The 15000-nt window shown below is 29.2% G+C and overlaps 1 protein-coding gene across 3 annotated transcripts in view; it reads left to right on the top strand.

The window, feature by feature from the left end:
* Window positions 1-15000, top strand: part of LOC124430469 (hepatocyte nuclear factor 4-gamma) — a 53405-nt gene that overhangs the window by 14 nt on the left and 38391 nt on the right. The window contains exons 1-2 of one of the 3 annotated variants that reach the window (XM_046977063.1): window positions 1-79; window positions 500-635. The exon at window positions 1-79 is cut by the window's left edge and continues 14 nt beyond it. In XM_046977063.1, the coding sequence (XP_046833019.1) occupies window positions 548-635 (88 nt within the window). In that variant the 5' untranslated portion in view covers window positions 1-79; window positions 500-547. The other 2 variants (XM_046977069.1, XM_046977064.1) reach the window with 2 other exon arrangements.

The following is a 15000-nucleotide window of genomic DNA, read 5'->3' on the forward strand; positions in this document are numbered from 1 at the left end:
GCAGATTAACACGACGACAGCTGATAGCACGTCAGAGACACGCTGACGAAACGATCGTTCGTAATGTAACGTAATGTTTGTAAGTGCGCTTTAAGAACATTTACTGCGGGCGCATGCGAACGATATTTTCGAAACGGCCGGCGTAGTGGCCGCCACTCGGAAAAAGTTTCTAATATTCGTTTATTCGCTCGTCACCAATTTTGTTTGTTTGTTTTCTTTCTTTCTTCTTTTTTTTTTCTTTTCTTTTGTTTCGTTTCGTTTTATTTCGTTTTTCTTTTTTTTTTTTGCTCCGAAATATTTGCAAGTGCCGGACGTGTCCGTTACCATTGTTATTTCTGTGACTGATCTATCTTTTTCTGTTATATCTTTTTTCCTTTTTATCATCTTTTACTCGTTCTTTCTTTTTTCGTCCTTTTTAATACCTTTCGTCTTTCTGCAAGATATTCTCGAGAGAAAAAAATCTTAGGTCTGTTAGCGCTGATGTGTATTTGGTTCGTAGTATATCTCAAAGTTTGAGGGGAAGAAGGAAGGCCTGTGACCTTCGGGCATGGAGGACCACGAGATTCAGGAGCTGGTGAACTTCAATGATGACGTCATCGTTGGAGCCGACCTTGCTTCCTCCTCCTCATCCGACAGTAAGTATTACCTATTTCTTCATTATCGTATCATTCGCGTAATTTTTATTATTATTATTATTATTATTATTATTATCATTATTATTATTATTATTATACTTTTTTTTCTCACTTATCTATTATTTATTATTTATTATCTATTATTATTATCATCATCATTATTATTATTATTACTATAATTATTATAATTATGATTATAATTGTTATTGCTGTTATTGTCATCGTCGTTAGTGTCGTCGTTGTTATCGGGAATAAGAAACTTGGTATATTTATTGATATTGAAAAATTCGTATAGATTTAGAAAATATTTCGATAAGAGAAAACGGAATGTAATTTGTTTTTTTCTTTTTTTCATTTACTTTCTTTTTTTTCTTTTTTCGCTTGAAAAAAATACGTTTTTAAAAGAAAAATTTCAAAGATGATATTAGAAATTATATCATTTTTATATATATCGTAGCAATAAGAGAAACGTGAAATGATTGACGATATTGAATAATTCTATATAGATTTTTAAAAATGAAAATATTCGATCTATATTAGTAAGTAAGAAATATGACGAAAATTTGTTGATTTTTTTTTTTATTTAAATTTGATTTGTAAAAATCGACGATTAATTTTGAATATTATTTGATGATTTTTAAACGAACGTTACAAATTAGACTGTTCTCTCTCTCTCTCTCTCTCTCTCTCTCTTTCTGTCTCTTTTTCGTGCTGTTTTGCGATTATACAACGAATCGTGAACATGTTTCATCGTCATAGCACAGGCAAAAATTCGCACATAACGAAGTGAGTCGCGAGATAAGAGCGCGCCAGGCAAAAAGATAACCCTGAGACCCTCGCCTCTCTCTCTGCCCCTCTTTTTCTCTCTCCCCTCTTCTCTCACTCTCTCTTTCTCTCTCTCTCTTCCCCTCTTTCTCTGTCCTCCCTCTCTCTCTCTCTCTCTCTCTCTCTCTCTCTCTCTGTCTTTCTCTCTTTTTCCTTATTTCTTTCTTGCTCTATTATGCGCACGTTCTATACGAGTGTATAAGTAGTATCAAAATGGCAGCCGTGCGATTTAGAAATTGAAAGAGATTATTGCTCTTATTTCTTCTGTAACGAAAATATGTGATTTCGAAGGAAAAAAAAAAAAAAAAAATAAAAAAAAAAATAAAGAAAAAAAAAGGAAAAAGACCTTGTTTCTTTTTTTCTTGCTTTTTTTCTTTCTTTCTTTTTTCTTTTTTCTTTCTTTTCTGTTTTCGTAATATTGAACACATTTTGAACATTTTGATTTTGATTGCGTGGACGCGCGATCGATGTGACGAGATAGGAAAAAAAAAAAAAAAAAAAAGAAAAAAAAAAAGACAGTGAGAAACTTTATAGATAAGATAGCGTTCGACGTTGAAGAAATTTTTATGCCTAACTTATTATAAACGAAAAAAAAGATTCGCAAAAGGTGATACTTCTATTCGAACGATTGTTAAATCTACTTTCGTGTCAAAGTTAAACGTTTTTTCTTTTTTTTCTCCGCTTTTTTTTTTTTTTTTTTTTCATTGAAAAATTTCCGAGCTGTTGTAAAATAATCGAAAAATGTCTCGTAAGATCGATCTACAAATCGATTAATTTTACGTTTCTTGTATCTTCGTGCGATCATTAAGAATAAACGTAGTACAACAAATTCGTCGAAACGAACGATTCCGTGTTTCTTGTTCTTTTTTTCTTTTTTTCTTCTCGCCAAAATTTGAAATTTTTCGAAACAATCCGTACCTCTCGTAGTACGGTATTTTTATATATTTTCAAAAAAAAAAAAATTACAGAAAGTGAAGAAACACTTTTGAGATAAACGAATCTTCGTATCGCCTTTTGTCGTATCAAAATTCAACATTATTTTTTCGAAAATATTTCGAAAAATATTACATCTCATTAATCTCATAAATAGTATATCTCATTTTTGATCCAAATAATTCATCGAACAATTGTCCTCTTCAATTCTGTATATTTTTAAAAGTTCCGAAAGTTAAAGGAAACCATTCATCAGATAAAAAAAGATTCAAGACGTCTAATTTTTTCGTTGCCAAAAATTTGGACATTTTTCAAAATAATCGTACGTCTCGCACGATCGATCTTAATCAACTCGTTTCGTCACTATGCATTTTTAAAGGTTAAAAAAGGTTAAAAAAAAAAGGTTTATCGTGATAAACGACGTAGGGTATATCTCTCTTTTTTTTTTGCCGATAAAAATCGACATTTTTCATAATAATTTTACGTTCAACGCGATCGATCTGATGGTAACGAGCATCAAAAGTATTATGTTCCTCATCTCTATGCAATTTTAAAAATTATAGAAGTTAAAATAACATCTTCGGAATAAAAATTATTCGATGATACTTATTTATCAGGGATTAAGAAATCGATATTTTACGAAATGATCTTTCGTTCGTCTTGTACTATCGATCTCTCGTAGGTAATATATGCGTTATATATACCTTATCTCTATGAATTTTTAAATATTAGTGAAGATAGAAAAATAAATTAGTCAAAATAAACGATTTGATATTTCTCGTTTTTTTTTGTCTTTTTCCTTTTTTGTTTTTTTTGTTCTTTTTTTTTTTTTTTTTTTTTTTTTAATGAGAATTCGACGTGCTCAAAAATAATAGTTCTCGTCTCGTATGATCGAACTTGTTGAACTTTACGTTCCACGTTCCTGTGTATCCTTCTGTTTTCTTTTTTATAGGTGAAAAAGACAGAATTTTTTTTTCTACAGATAAACGATTCAATATTTCTCATTTTCGTTTTTCTTTTCTTTTTTTTTTTTGTCGACGGAATCGAAAATTTTTCAAAGTAATCATTCGGTACGAATATTCAACCTTACTCAACAAACTTTAAACGTCCCATCTCTATATATTTTTCAAGGTTAAAGAAAGCAGATAAACTCTTTAGAGATAAATGATTTAATGGTTCTCGTTTTTCATCAGGAGAATTTGACTTTTTGTTTCTTTCTTTCTTTCTTTGTTTTATTTTTTCTTTTCCTTCCTTTATTTATTTATTTTCTTTTTTTCTTTATTTTTTTTTTTTTTTTGGACAGATACTTTTAAGAAATAATCATACGCTCGACGTGATCGAACTGACTCAACAAATTTTACATATCCGTTTTATATGTATTTTTTAAATATCGAAAAAGCAATTTCTTTCTTATTGTTTTTCTTTCTTTTTTTTTTTTTGACGAGATAAACGAATATTGGTATGAATATATTATTATTATTATTATTATTATTATTATTATTATTATTATTATTATTATTATTATTATTATTATTATTATTATTCGTTCTATGTCGTTGACCTGACTCAACAAATTTTGCACTAAGTAATCCTTACATTTTTCAAGTTTCGTGAAAGCGATTGAATTTTTCTTTTTTTATTTATTTATTTATTTTTTTAAGATAATCGATTCTCAACGTGGTCATCATTTTTTTCGCCGGAAAATTTGCTTTTCTTTTTTCCTTTATCCTTTTCCTTTATGCGAGAAACATCTTTTGGAAACAATCATACAGTTTTACGCGTCTGGTCTCTATCATAGTCTTCAAGTTTTGAGAAAGTAAATTAATTTAATTTTGTTTTATTCTTTTTTGTTAAAGATAATCAATTCAATAATACGCTCTTCATTTTTTGGTGAAAGATTTTTTTAGATTGTTTTTCTTTCTCTCTCTCTCTCTCTTTTTTTTACATAATCCTACGTTTCACGTGATTGTTCTGTCCCAATGAACATCACGCGTCTAATCTATATACATATATTTTCTCAAAATTTCGATAAAGCTAATGTTAATTTTGGTCGAGATAAACGATACGATAATATCTTATATATATATATTTTTTTTTTTTATATTATTTATTATATTTATTTTTATTTTTATTATATTATTTTTCTTAAGCTTTTTAGAATTCTTATTTTTCATTCATTTCATCTACGATTAATCTAAAAATCATGGTCAAAAGTATACAATTTCTTTCTTTCTTTCTTTCTTCTTCTTTTTTTTTTCGTAACGCACATCCTTGGCATCGATCAATTCGTATCCATCATTACGTAAGTTCACTAGCGGTGAACAAATAAGTTAAGTTCATTGGCGGTGTCAAATAGTTGAGATCGTCTTTTCACAATTTACCGGGACGGTCAAGTTAGAGGGCAAAGGTCGAATTCGGCAGAGGGGGCCACGGCAGGTTTTTCACTTTTGACCTGACTCTCTCATTGACGTGTTACGTGTCTCGTCTATGTATGTGTATATGTATATATATATATATATATGTATGTATGTATGTATGTTATAAATATTTAAAAAATTAAATATTAAATAAATATTTTTAAATAAAATAATAAAACTTCATATCGAAGTATTATAAATGATTTAATTTCTACTTCTTTTCTTTTTCTTTTTCCTTCCTTTTATTTCTTTCAATTTATTTCTTCTTCTTCTTCTTCTTCTTCTTCTTTTCTGGCGGGAAATATCAACATTTTTAAAAACTAATATTTCGTGTCACGCGATCGAACGTAACTTAGAAATTTATTAAGCGTTGCGTGTCCTCTTCCTAATCTTCCCCCTTCCTGTCGTCCACCCGTCCAACCAGTCTCGCTCCTCCCTTTATTTATACATTTATAAATAAGGTACAGTGAAACTTAATTAAAGTATTATAAATGATTTAACGTTCTTCTATTTTTTATTCTCTCGCGGGAAATTTCAACATTTCTTTAAAACCGATAGTTCACATTTAGACAGGATCAATGGCTTAATGTGACGATTTATGGAACATTACGTATTCCCCTCTACGTATACGTTTTTTTTTTCTTTTTTTTTTTTTTCATTTCCTTTTCTTTTCTTTTTTTTTTCTTTTTTTTTTTTAATAAGCTACAACAGAAATTAATATCAAAAGTATTATAAATCATTCTTCTTCTTCTTCTTCTTCTTCTTCTTTTTGTTCTGTTTTTCTCCTTTCTTTTTTCCTTCCTTTTCTTTTCTTTTCTTTTATATCCTTCGGAGGGAAATTTCGACATTTTGAGAACTAATAGTTCGTGTCACACGGTCAGACCTGACGCAATGTCGTGACACGTGCATTACGACGTTCTACGTTTCTTTATGCATTTTAAAAACTCGTCTTACACGTCGCCAATCGATCGGCAAACATTTACTTTGGTGGAACTCTAGTACGTGAGTTTAGCCGTTTAGAACGTTCATATGTTCAGAGAATTGACAATGAAATGAGATGCAGCGTCGACCGAAAAACATTCGATGGAATTAACGTACCGTCAACATAAAGAAAAATGTTGGTTGGTTCGATCAATGAATCCGATCGATCGATCGATCGATCGATCGATCGATCATTATTCATCCTTTTTTCTTAAAGTTTTTCTTGAGATATGTTTTGCTAATGAACGTAATAAACATATTCGACTAACCGTGACATTGCTGCTTTACTTATGAAAAGTTTTTTTGCAAAATATTATTCAAAATGGCGAATGAGGAAGACGATGAGGAGTATCTCCTTCCTTTCCTCCCTCTCCCTCTCCCTCTCTTTTTCTCTTTATATGTATGTGTGTGTATACGTGTTGTATGTAACTTATTATTAATTCTTTTTCTCTACGAAGATGTTTGTAGAGTGAACAATGGAGAAGAAGAAAAGGAAGAAGATAAAAGAAAGATAAAAGAAAAGAAAAGAGAAAAAAATGTTGATGAGATAAGCATGAACAATTTCAAAAGGATAATTCTCTTTTCTGAGGATGATTTATCTTTTTTCTTTTTTTTTTTTCTCTCTATCTATCGTCATTTAACATATCATCTTGTTACTGCTGCTGCTGCTGCTGCTGCTACTGCTGTTGTTGTTGTTGTTGTTATTGTTCATAAACAAAGGATGTGTTCCTTTCGATAGCTCAACGATATAAATATATATTAGAATGTGCTCGATGACTCATTAAATGATACTGGTTAACTGTATTTAACGTTTATTTTGGAGTAATGAAAACTATCGTGAATGTTTATTATCTTATCAATTGGATATATACCAATGATAATATAAAATTCGGGAAAACAAAATTTTTCACCATGACCGAGCAATAAAAAGGAAAAAATAATTTGAATGGAGGGGAAAAAGAAAGAAAAAAAAAAGAACAAAGAAAAAACAAAAGAACAAAAAAATAAAAAAAGAAAAAAAGAAAAAGGATAAGAAACCAAAAAGAAAACAAACATTTGGATTTTAAAAGAAAAATAACCTTTCAATGTAATATTCGTCTTGAAATAATATATCACCGTACAAAGAAATAAATCAATAGATGTCAAGATTTTGTTATCTATGATTTTCTTTTTTTTTTTTTTCTTTTTTTTTTGTCTCTTTCTCTCTATTCAGTAATTCGTTGGGAAAAAAAAAATGACCGATGCAGTGAATATGTGAATATGTGTTTCTTTCTTTTTTCTTATTTTTATATTTTTATTTATTTACTTTTTTCTTCCTTTCAAAATACCCATTGCAATGATCTATAACTTATTAAAAGTTGTAAATAAATAAAGAATATGTGCATGTGTATGCATGCATAAGAGATAGAGACAAACGAAAAAAATTAGCATAAGAGTAACCTTATAATTGAAAATAAAACGTTTGTTTGGCCATTAAATATTTCCATCCTCGTTATTCTCGATTCTTGACGAGAAGCTGAGCTCTGTTTCGAGTACTTAATTACTGTCGTCGTTTTATCTCTAATCGATTCTGAACAGAAGAGTGCTTTTTGTTTTTTGCTTTTTTCTTCCTTTTTTTCTGCCTTTTTCTCTTTCTTTTTCGTTTTCTCAGTAACGAGTTAAAATATTTTTGCATTTTTTTTATATTTTTTATTTATTTTTTTTTTAATATTTTACCCACTCTCAAGATATAGACGAGACAAACGGACGAACGAAGAGAGAGAGGGAGAGAGAGAGAGAGAGACAGAGAAAGATTATGTTCATTCGAATGATCGAATGGTTATTTCCACGATCTTGAAAAGAAATTCAGACATTCATGGACCGCAAATAAGTCACGCGATCGAGTGTTTACGTGAGATAAGAAACGAAATAATGAAAAGTTCGAAGAAAGAGATATTAAGACATAGAAATAGAGAGACAGAGCCATATAAAGAGAGAGAGAGAGAGAGAGTGAGAGAGGGAGAGAAAGAGTGGGGGAAGAGTACAGTTGATCTTCTCTTCTTATTAATTCATTTGTTTCTATCATGATACCGTTAATTTACCGCTTTCTCCATTTTTCTTCTTGTTTCTCTTCCTCGTATATACCAGCCCGATTTAATTTTTAAATGAACATTTATATAAACGTCATACATATATATATATATATATATATATATATATATATATATATATGCTCGCGTGCCTATGTGATAAACGTCATATATATATATCTGACGTTTATCATTTATATGATGTCCACTTTTTGAAAATAATCTACATAAAATTATCATTATTGTAGTAATTCATTCGTTGGCGATAGATCACTGAGTTCGTTACCATAAGCGTTGTCGAAATCTTTTTGAAAGAATCTAAAGCTATGATAAATAACCCGAGTGTTCGCGTAATAAGGAAAAGAGAAAGAGAGAGAGAGAGAGAGAGAGAGAGAGAGAGAAAGAGAAAGAGAAAGAGAGAAAAATAGAGAGAGTATTTAAACGAATGAAATCCAAGGCTAATCTTCAGAAAATAAGATAGACTCTGACGTCCTTGAGGAGGTTTTTCGTTAATAAATCTAATACACGTTTCGAATGCATGACAAATCGAAGGTTGCATCCTGTACGAGATGTATGATAAGCTATAATAAACTTATAAGAGTAATCCCCAAGGAGGTCAAGCGATAACCCCCGTAAGAAGAAGCACCACTCTGACATCTTGGATATGCGGACGTTCACCACTATTGGTTTACTGCATCGGTCAATGAGACTTCGATTTGGCACCTTTTGTCAATCTTTTGACAACGTTCACTGTGATTGTCTGGGTTAAAAAAGAAATAAAAAAAAAAAAAAAGAAAGAAGAAGAAAAATAAATGAATAAAAAATGAAAAAAAATAAAAGGAAAAAAGAGTAAAAAGAGAAGCAGACAATAAAGAGATATAAATAAATAAATGAATGAATGAATGAATGAATGAATGAATAAATAAATTAATGAATGAATAAATAAATAGATATATAAATAAACAAATGGATTAAATAAATAAATAAATAATAAAGAGATAAAAAAATACGCCTGATAGATTGTAAAATGTTAAATAAAAATTTGAAATCGTCGATAAAAAAGGAATAGATATGTATGTATGCAAATCGTTATCTTTATATTAAATGTACAAAATATTTTGTAACTATTAAAATGAATATATTTTAGAAATTGTAAAGAATATTTTTTGAATAAATTGTAAAATGTAAGATAAGAGTTAAAATTGTAGATAAAAAGTAAATACATATTGATGAAACTTTTATCATATTGTTTATTGTACAGAATATTATTTAAATATATTATAAAATTGTTACTACAAAATTGTCTTTTATTTTTCTTTTTTCTTAATATATATTTTATTTTTTATTATTTTTTTTTTTCTTTTATATATATACACATACACAATACACACACGAATACATATATATATATATATATACACATACACACAATATATACAATATATACAATATATACAATATATACATACATACACAATATATATATATTAGGTTGGAAACTATGAAACGGGCGTTTTTGTTTAATTATTTATTTTCATTCAACGCCTGTTTCATAGTTTCCAACCTAATATATATATATATATACAATATTTCTTTTATAATCAAATTTTTTCGTATCCAAAAAATGGAGCCGTGACCTTCGAGAATGCTACAATTGTAACAACTTTTACTTACTGATATTTGTTCACGTCGAAGAAGAAGATAAAGAAGAAAATTTTCCCGGTAAGAGATATATGCCTCTACGATGTTCCAAGAGTAGTATATAATTAAGTCAGTCGATCTTTATAATCATATCGTATAAACAACCTTCATAGAGTAGAATGGGGAAGACGAGTAGTAACAGTTAGATATTTTTTTTGGTTTGTCAAAACTTACAGATAACGAAAAGAGGAATGCATTGGATAGGGGAATAGTGGATGAGAAGGATGAGGAGAAGAGGATGTAGAGTGTGCTTTGGGGGAGAGGAATGCCGGGTAGCTGAGGGAAGAAGAGGCGAAGACAAGAAGAAGAAGAAGAAAACAGAGAGAGCGAGAGAGAGAGAGAGAGAGAGAGAGAGAGAAATTGATAAGAGATTATCGACGATTAGTCGGTACATAATATCTTAGATTAGATGTGTTTCCTTCTGTTCACTGCGTGTGCACGACAGACAGACAGACAGATAGAGAGAGAGAGAGAGAGAGAGAGAGAGAGAGAGAGAGAGAGAGAGAGAGAGAGAGAGAAAGAGAGAGAGAGAAAGATACACAAAGAGAGAGAGAGAGAGAGAGAGAGAGAGAGAGAGAAAGAGAGAGAAGTCATTCTTATCGTTCGTTTCGCTTCGATTGCATTGTCTGTAAACTGTTTTAAAATAGGAAAAAAAAATATTTGAAGAACTAATCTCTTCCTCTCTCTCTCTCTCTCTCTCTCTCTCTCTCTCTCTCTCTTTTTCTCTCTCTTTCTTTCTCTCACTTTCTTTTAGTAAATCAATTTGGTTGCTCATCAATTTATATTATATACGTAGATATCGTTTTGTGAAATTGTTTAAGATAAGAAAAAAGAAGGAAAAAAAAAGAAGAAAAGAAAAAAGAAAAAAAAAATTAATAAATGTAAAACTATTCGCAAAAAGGCCGAAAAGCAAGGCCGAACGTTGCGAGGTTTAACAACAGATAAGAAAATATGAGAGAGAGGGAGAGAGAGAGAGAGAGAGAGAGAGAGAGAGAGAGAGAGAGAACTTATAATAACGATACGTTTACATCGAAATATATATGTATATATGTATGTACATACATATATAAATAGATATATACGTTAAATAAAATGGATAAGGATGCCAGAAGGAAAAGTACAGACTTCGGGAGAAGAAGAACGGAACTGTTACGAATTATTTTTAATCAATTTCGTCTCTTTTTTCTTTTGCTTTATTTTCCTCTTTCTCTCTCCCTTTCTCTCTCTCTCTCTCTCTCTCTCTCTCTCTCTCTCTCTCCCCCCCTCTCTTTCTCTTCTTCTTTCTCATTCTTATTTTTAATTTTTCTTTCTGCTTTTCTTTTTTATTTTTCTTTTATATATATTTATATATATATATATATATTTTTTTTTATTTACTTCATATCTTCTCTTTTCTTTAAAAAATTTTGCCAATCGCTCGAAAACGATCGTTCGCTTATCGTTTCTCTTTAATTGCTTATTAATCATCTTGCAAATTCATATTGACGAGTAACAGCACGCACTCGACACGCATACTCCTCGTTGTCTATCATATTGCGCGATAAATAGTTAATATGTTTTAAACAACATAATGATACAATATAAAAGTCTTATACTGTATGACAAACTGTATGATAATATGATCGTACACATGTATGTAAACAAACGCTCGTATGTGCACACACCTACGTACGCACACATACAGAAATGTATGCATATATGTATGTACGTATGTATGTATGTATCTCATTGTCAGAATAAATTCATTTAATTGTGTGTATATATATATATATATATATATATATACCGCGTATCAATCCGTGGTATATAATCACATATACTTGGTATATAATTAAATTCTATAAAGTATTTTTATTATTTCGTTAGATTACGAAGGAATATGAGTCAAAGAAAAGAAAAAGAATAGAAAAAGAAAAATAAAAGAAAAATAAAAGGAAAAAGAAAGAAGAACAATGTAAGATTCGCTATCGCTATGTGTCTTAATAAGAAACGATCTCTCCTTGTAATTTATAATAATAATAATCATAATAATAATAATAATAATAATAATAATAATAATAATAATAATAATAATAATAATAATAATGATAATGATAATAATAATAATAAATTTTTTTCGTAGAAATTAGATGTGACGTCGTTGGAAAAAAATGGGATAGGAATCATCGGCATGATGATGAACGAACGTGAGAATTTGCGTTTAACAATTAGACGATTAAGTTTCTACTTAATTGCTTATAATCGATATCAACTTAATGTTTCAATTATTATTATTATTATTATTATTATTATAAAACTTCGTCAAAAAGGAAATTCGTTGAATCGTTTTGATTGTCTTTCTTCTTCTTCTTCTTTTTGTTTTTTTTTACTTTTTCCCTTTTTCTATTTTTCCTTTTTTCATTCTTTCCTTTTCCTTTATTTTGTTTCTATTTCCCTTTTTTTTTTCTTCTTTCATTTAATTTCTATTCAGTTGTTTTTCCTACTTTTTCTGTTTTATTTCTTTTTTATTTTTCTTTTTGTTTTGCTTTTATTAGCCAATAAAACGCACAAAACGTATTTCAATGGAGAACGGTCTACGAGCGCCAACGTTATTGAAAACACGTTTTGCATAAAATAGTAATAGCTTGGGGGAAAAAAGAAAAAAAAAAAAAAAAAGAAAGAAAAAGAACTAGACGACATGTTGACGATATTACGGCGACTAATCTATCGTTAAGAAAATATAGTTGACGTCCTCCACCGACTTCGATTGGTTTTCTCGAAGAGGTCACGAAGTCGTTGTATTGCAAACTTGATTGTCGCACGTGTAAGCACCTAACTCTTTTTCTATTTTTTTTATATTTCTTTTTTTTTTTTCTTTCTTTTTGCCTTTCCTTTTATCTTTCATATATCTAACTATTTCTATCGTCGTTTTATCATTTACGTAATCTTGTCCTGGAAATATTGCATTTCGATATATCATCATTATTTTCTCCTATCTCTCTCTCCCTCTCTCTCTCTCTTTCTCTCTTTCTCTCTCGCTCACTATTACTTTCGCTCTTTCTTCCTTTTAGAGATACAATATTGTAAATTATTTTCTCTTTCTATTTTATTATATATATATATATATATATATATATATATATATATATATGTTAATAATATAAATAATAAAATTAACAGGGCGGACGAAAAATTTGTAAAAATTTTTAAATCATCTTAAAGAATCAATTCTTTTTGAATCTTTTCAAAGATAAAGTTTTTCTTTTTTTTTTTCCCTCCCTTCAAAAACCTCACATAATCAGACTTGTAATTTGGCAATTTGAAAGAGAAAATAGAAGAAGAAAAAAAAGAAAAAGGAATAATTAATTTCAACAAAAAGTCTCAAAAAAGAGTAAGTGACTTTTTAAAATTATTAAAAAATTTTTGGCCTATACATTACTTCTCCTCGTTTTTTTTTTTTATCATACACATAATCTTGACCTGAAAAAATTGTATTTCGATACATCATCATTTTCTCTCTCTCTCTCTCTCTCTCTCTTTGTCCCTCTCACTCTCTCTCTCTCTTTCTCTTTATATATCTTTTCTCATTCTCTGAAAGTGAATATATAGCAGGATTGTTATATAAGATCGTCTAAAAGTGGATTTAACCTTGATACCATTAAGGAGAATTCTTTCACCGGACCACCTTAAAGACGTTGATGATTAAGACTTCAGAAATGGTTCTAAGCCGTGTGTAAGCGGAGAAACGATCTTATTAAGAAAATCTACTGCTTTTCATGTCGATATCACAATTCAAATATTACGTTATTTAATAGTAACAACAGATTTATTTTATTTAAACGTTAATTATTGACCCCCCACCCTCACCCTGAAACCCAATATATTACGAGTTCTCTTTTATTTATTTCGTTTCGATTCGACTTATTTATTTATGAAAAAGTTTATTTCATAATATCATTGGACAACATTTATTGGATAAAAGTTTTCAAATTAAAAGAAAGGAAAAAAATAAAAAAGAAAAGAAAAAAAGAAATATTAACGATTGTTTATTTTATACGTTATATCACATAGACCGATCCAATTATATACAGGGTATTTTGAGCGGTTCTTTTTTTGTTTCTTTCTTTCTTTCTCGATCCCTCCCCCGCTCCGCCCGCTCCGCCCGCCCCACAATAAAATCCTCTATCAAACCTTGTCGTTTCAATTTTTCGTAGAGATAAGAAGAAGAAAAAAAGAATAAATAAATAAATAACGAACAAATATATCGGTTATGTAAATCTCTATTATTGTTAATTATAAACGTCAATGAGGATAAAAAATTAAATTTTTATTTATTAATATATACTTTATAGACATAGACGATTTATTGCGTGTATTATTTATAACATTACGATGGACGTAGATCTCTCTCTCTCTCTCTCTCTCTCTCTCTCTCTCTCTCTCTCTCTCTCTTTAGTGAGAAGGAAAAAATTTTTGACACAAAGTCGTAAAAGTCGTCGATAATAATCAATACTAATAATAACAGACGATACATATGACGACCTTCAACGTTTGTCGATGAAGTAAACATAATTGACGACGACCTTTCTAAGATTTTAACACGATTTCTGTTTATTGATCTCAAACGGTGAAAATATACATTAGATACTTGTTTATTAATAAATTTCAAAGACAAATGCATAAATTATCGTTTCATTCCATATTTAATTTTTCATATATTAAGTATTACAAAGTTCAAATTTAAATAACACTTGTTTTTTCTTATTTCATATTTCTAATAATTTAATAATAATAAAATATAATGGCATAAAATATAATGCGAAGAGCAAAACGGAATGAGTAACGAACGATTGATTAATTAATTGCAATTATTGATGCTGTCAAGCGTTTTCGCGCGAAATAAAAATAGAAATAAGAAAAAGAAAAAAAAAGAAAAAGAAGAAGAAGGGAAATGAAAGAAGAAGTGATCTCTTTGTATCCACAAATTCAATGATTCAATGTACACAGACAACGAAATTCCTATTAGAATCGTTTCTAAAGAACAAAAAAAAAAAAGAAGAAAAAAAAAAAAAAGAACAAAAAAAAGAATTACAAAAATACGAAAAAGGAAAAAAAAATTTTCTTAGAAATATAACGATATTTCTGATATGATATATTTCATTAAACGTAAAAGTACGGATATATTATAAATCAAGACAATTTCTCTCCGAAGAAAAAGAAAGGAAGAAAGAAAGAAAGAAAGAAAGAAAGAAAGAAAAAAAAAAAAGAATTTAATCGTTCCAAACGTGTCGTTTTTCTCTCCATTGCTGGCTCATTTTAAGATAGAAAATTATACGATAAGAGTTTTCCACGATTCGTCAACGAGTATTTGAGCACGATATAGTGTAAGTTAAATGTAAATACATACACGCATACGCTCACGTCCGTGCACGCACGAATCCATACACGCTTATATGTATG

Source organism: Vespa crabro, chromosome 18 (assembly GCF_910589235.1).
Source record: "Vespa crabro chromosome 18, iyVesCrab1.2, whole genome shotgun sequence".
Lineage (NCBI taxonomy): Eukaryota > Metazoa > Arthropoda > Insecta > Hymenoptera > Vespidae > Vespa > Vespa crabro.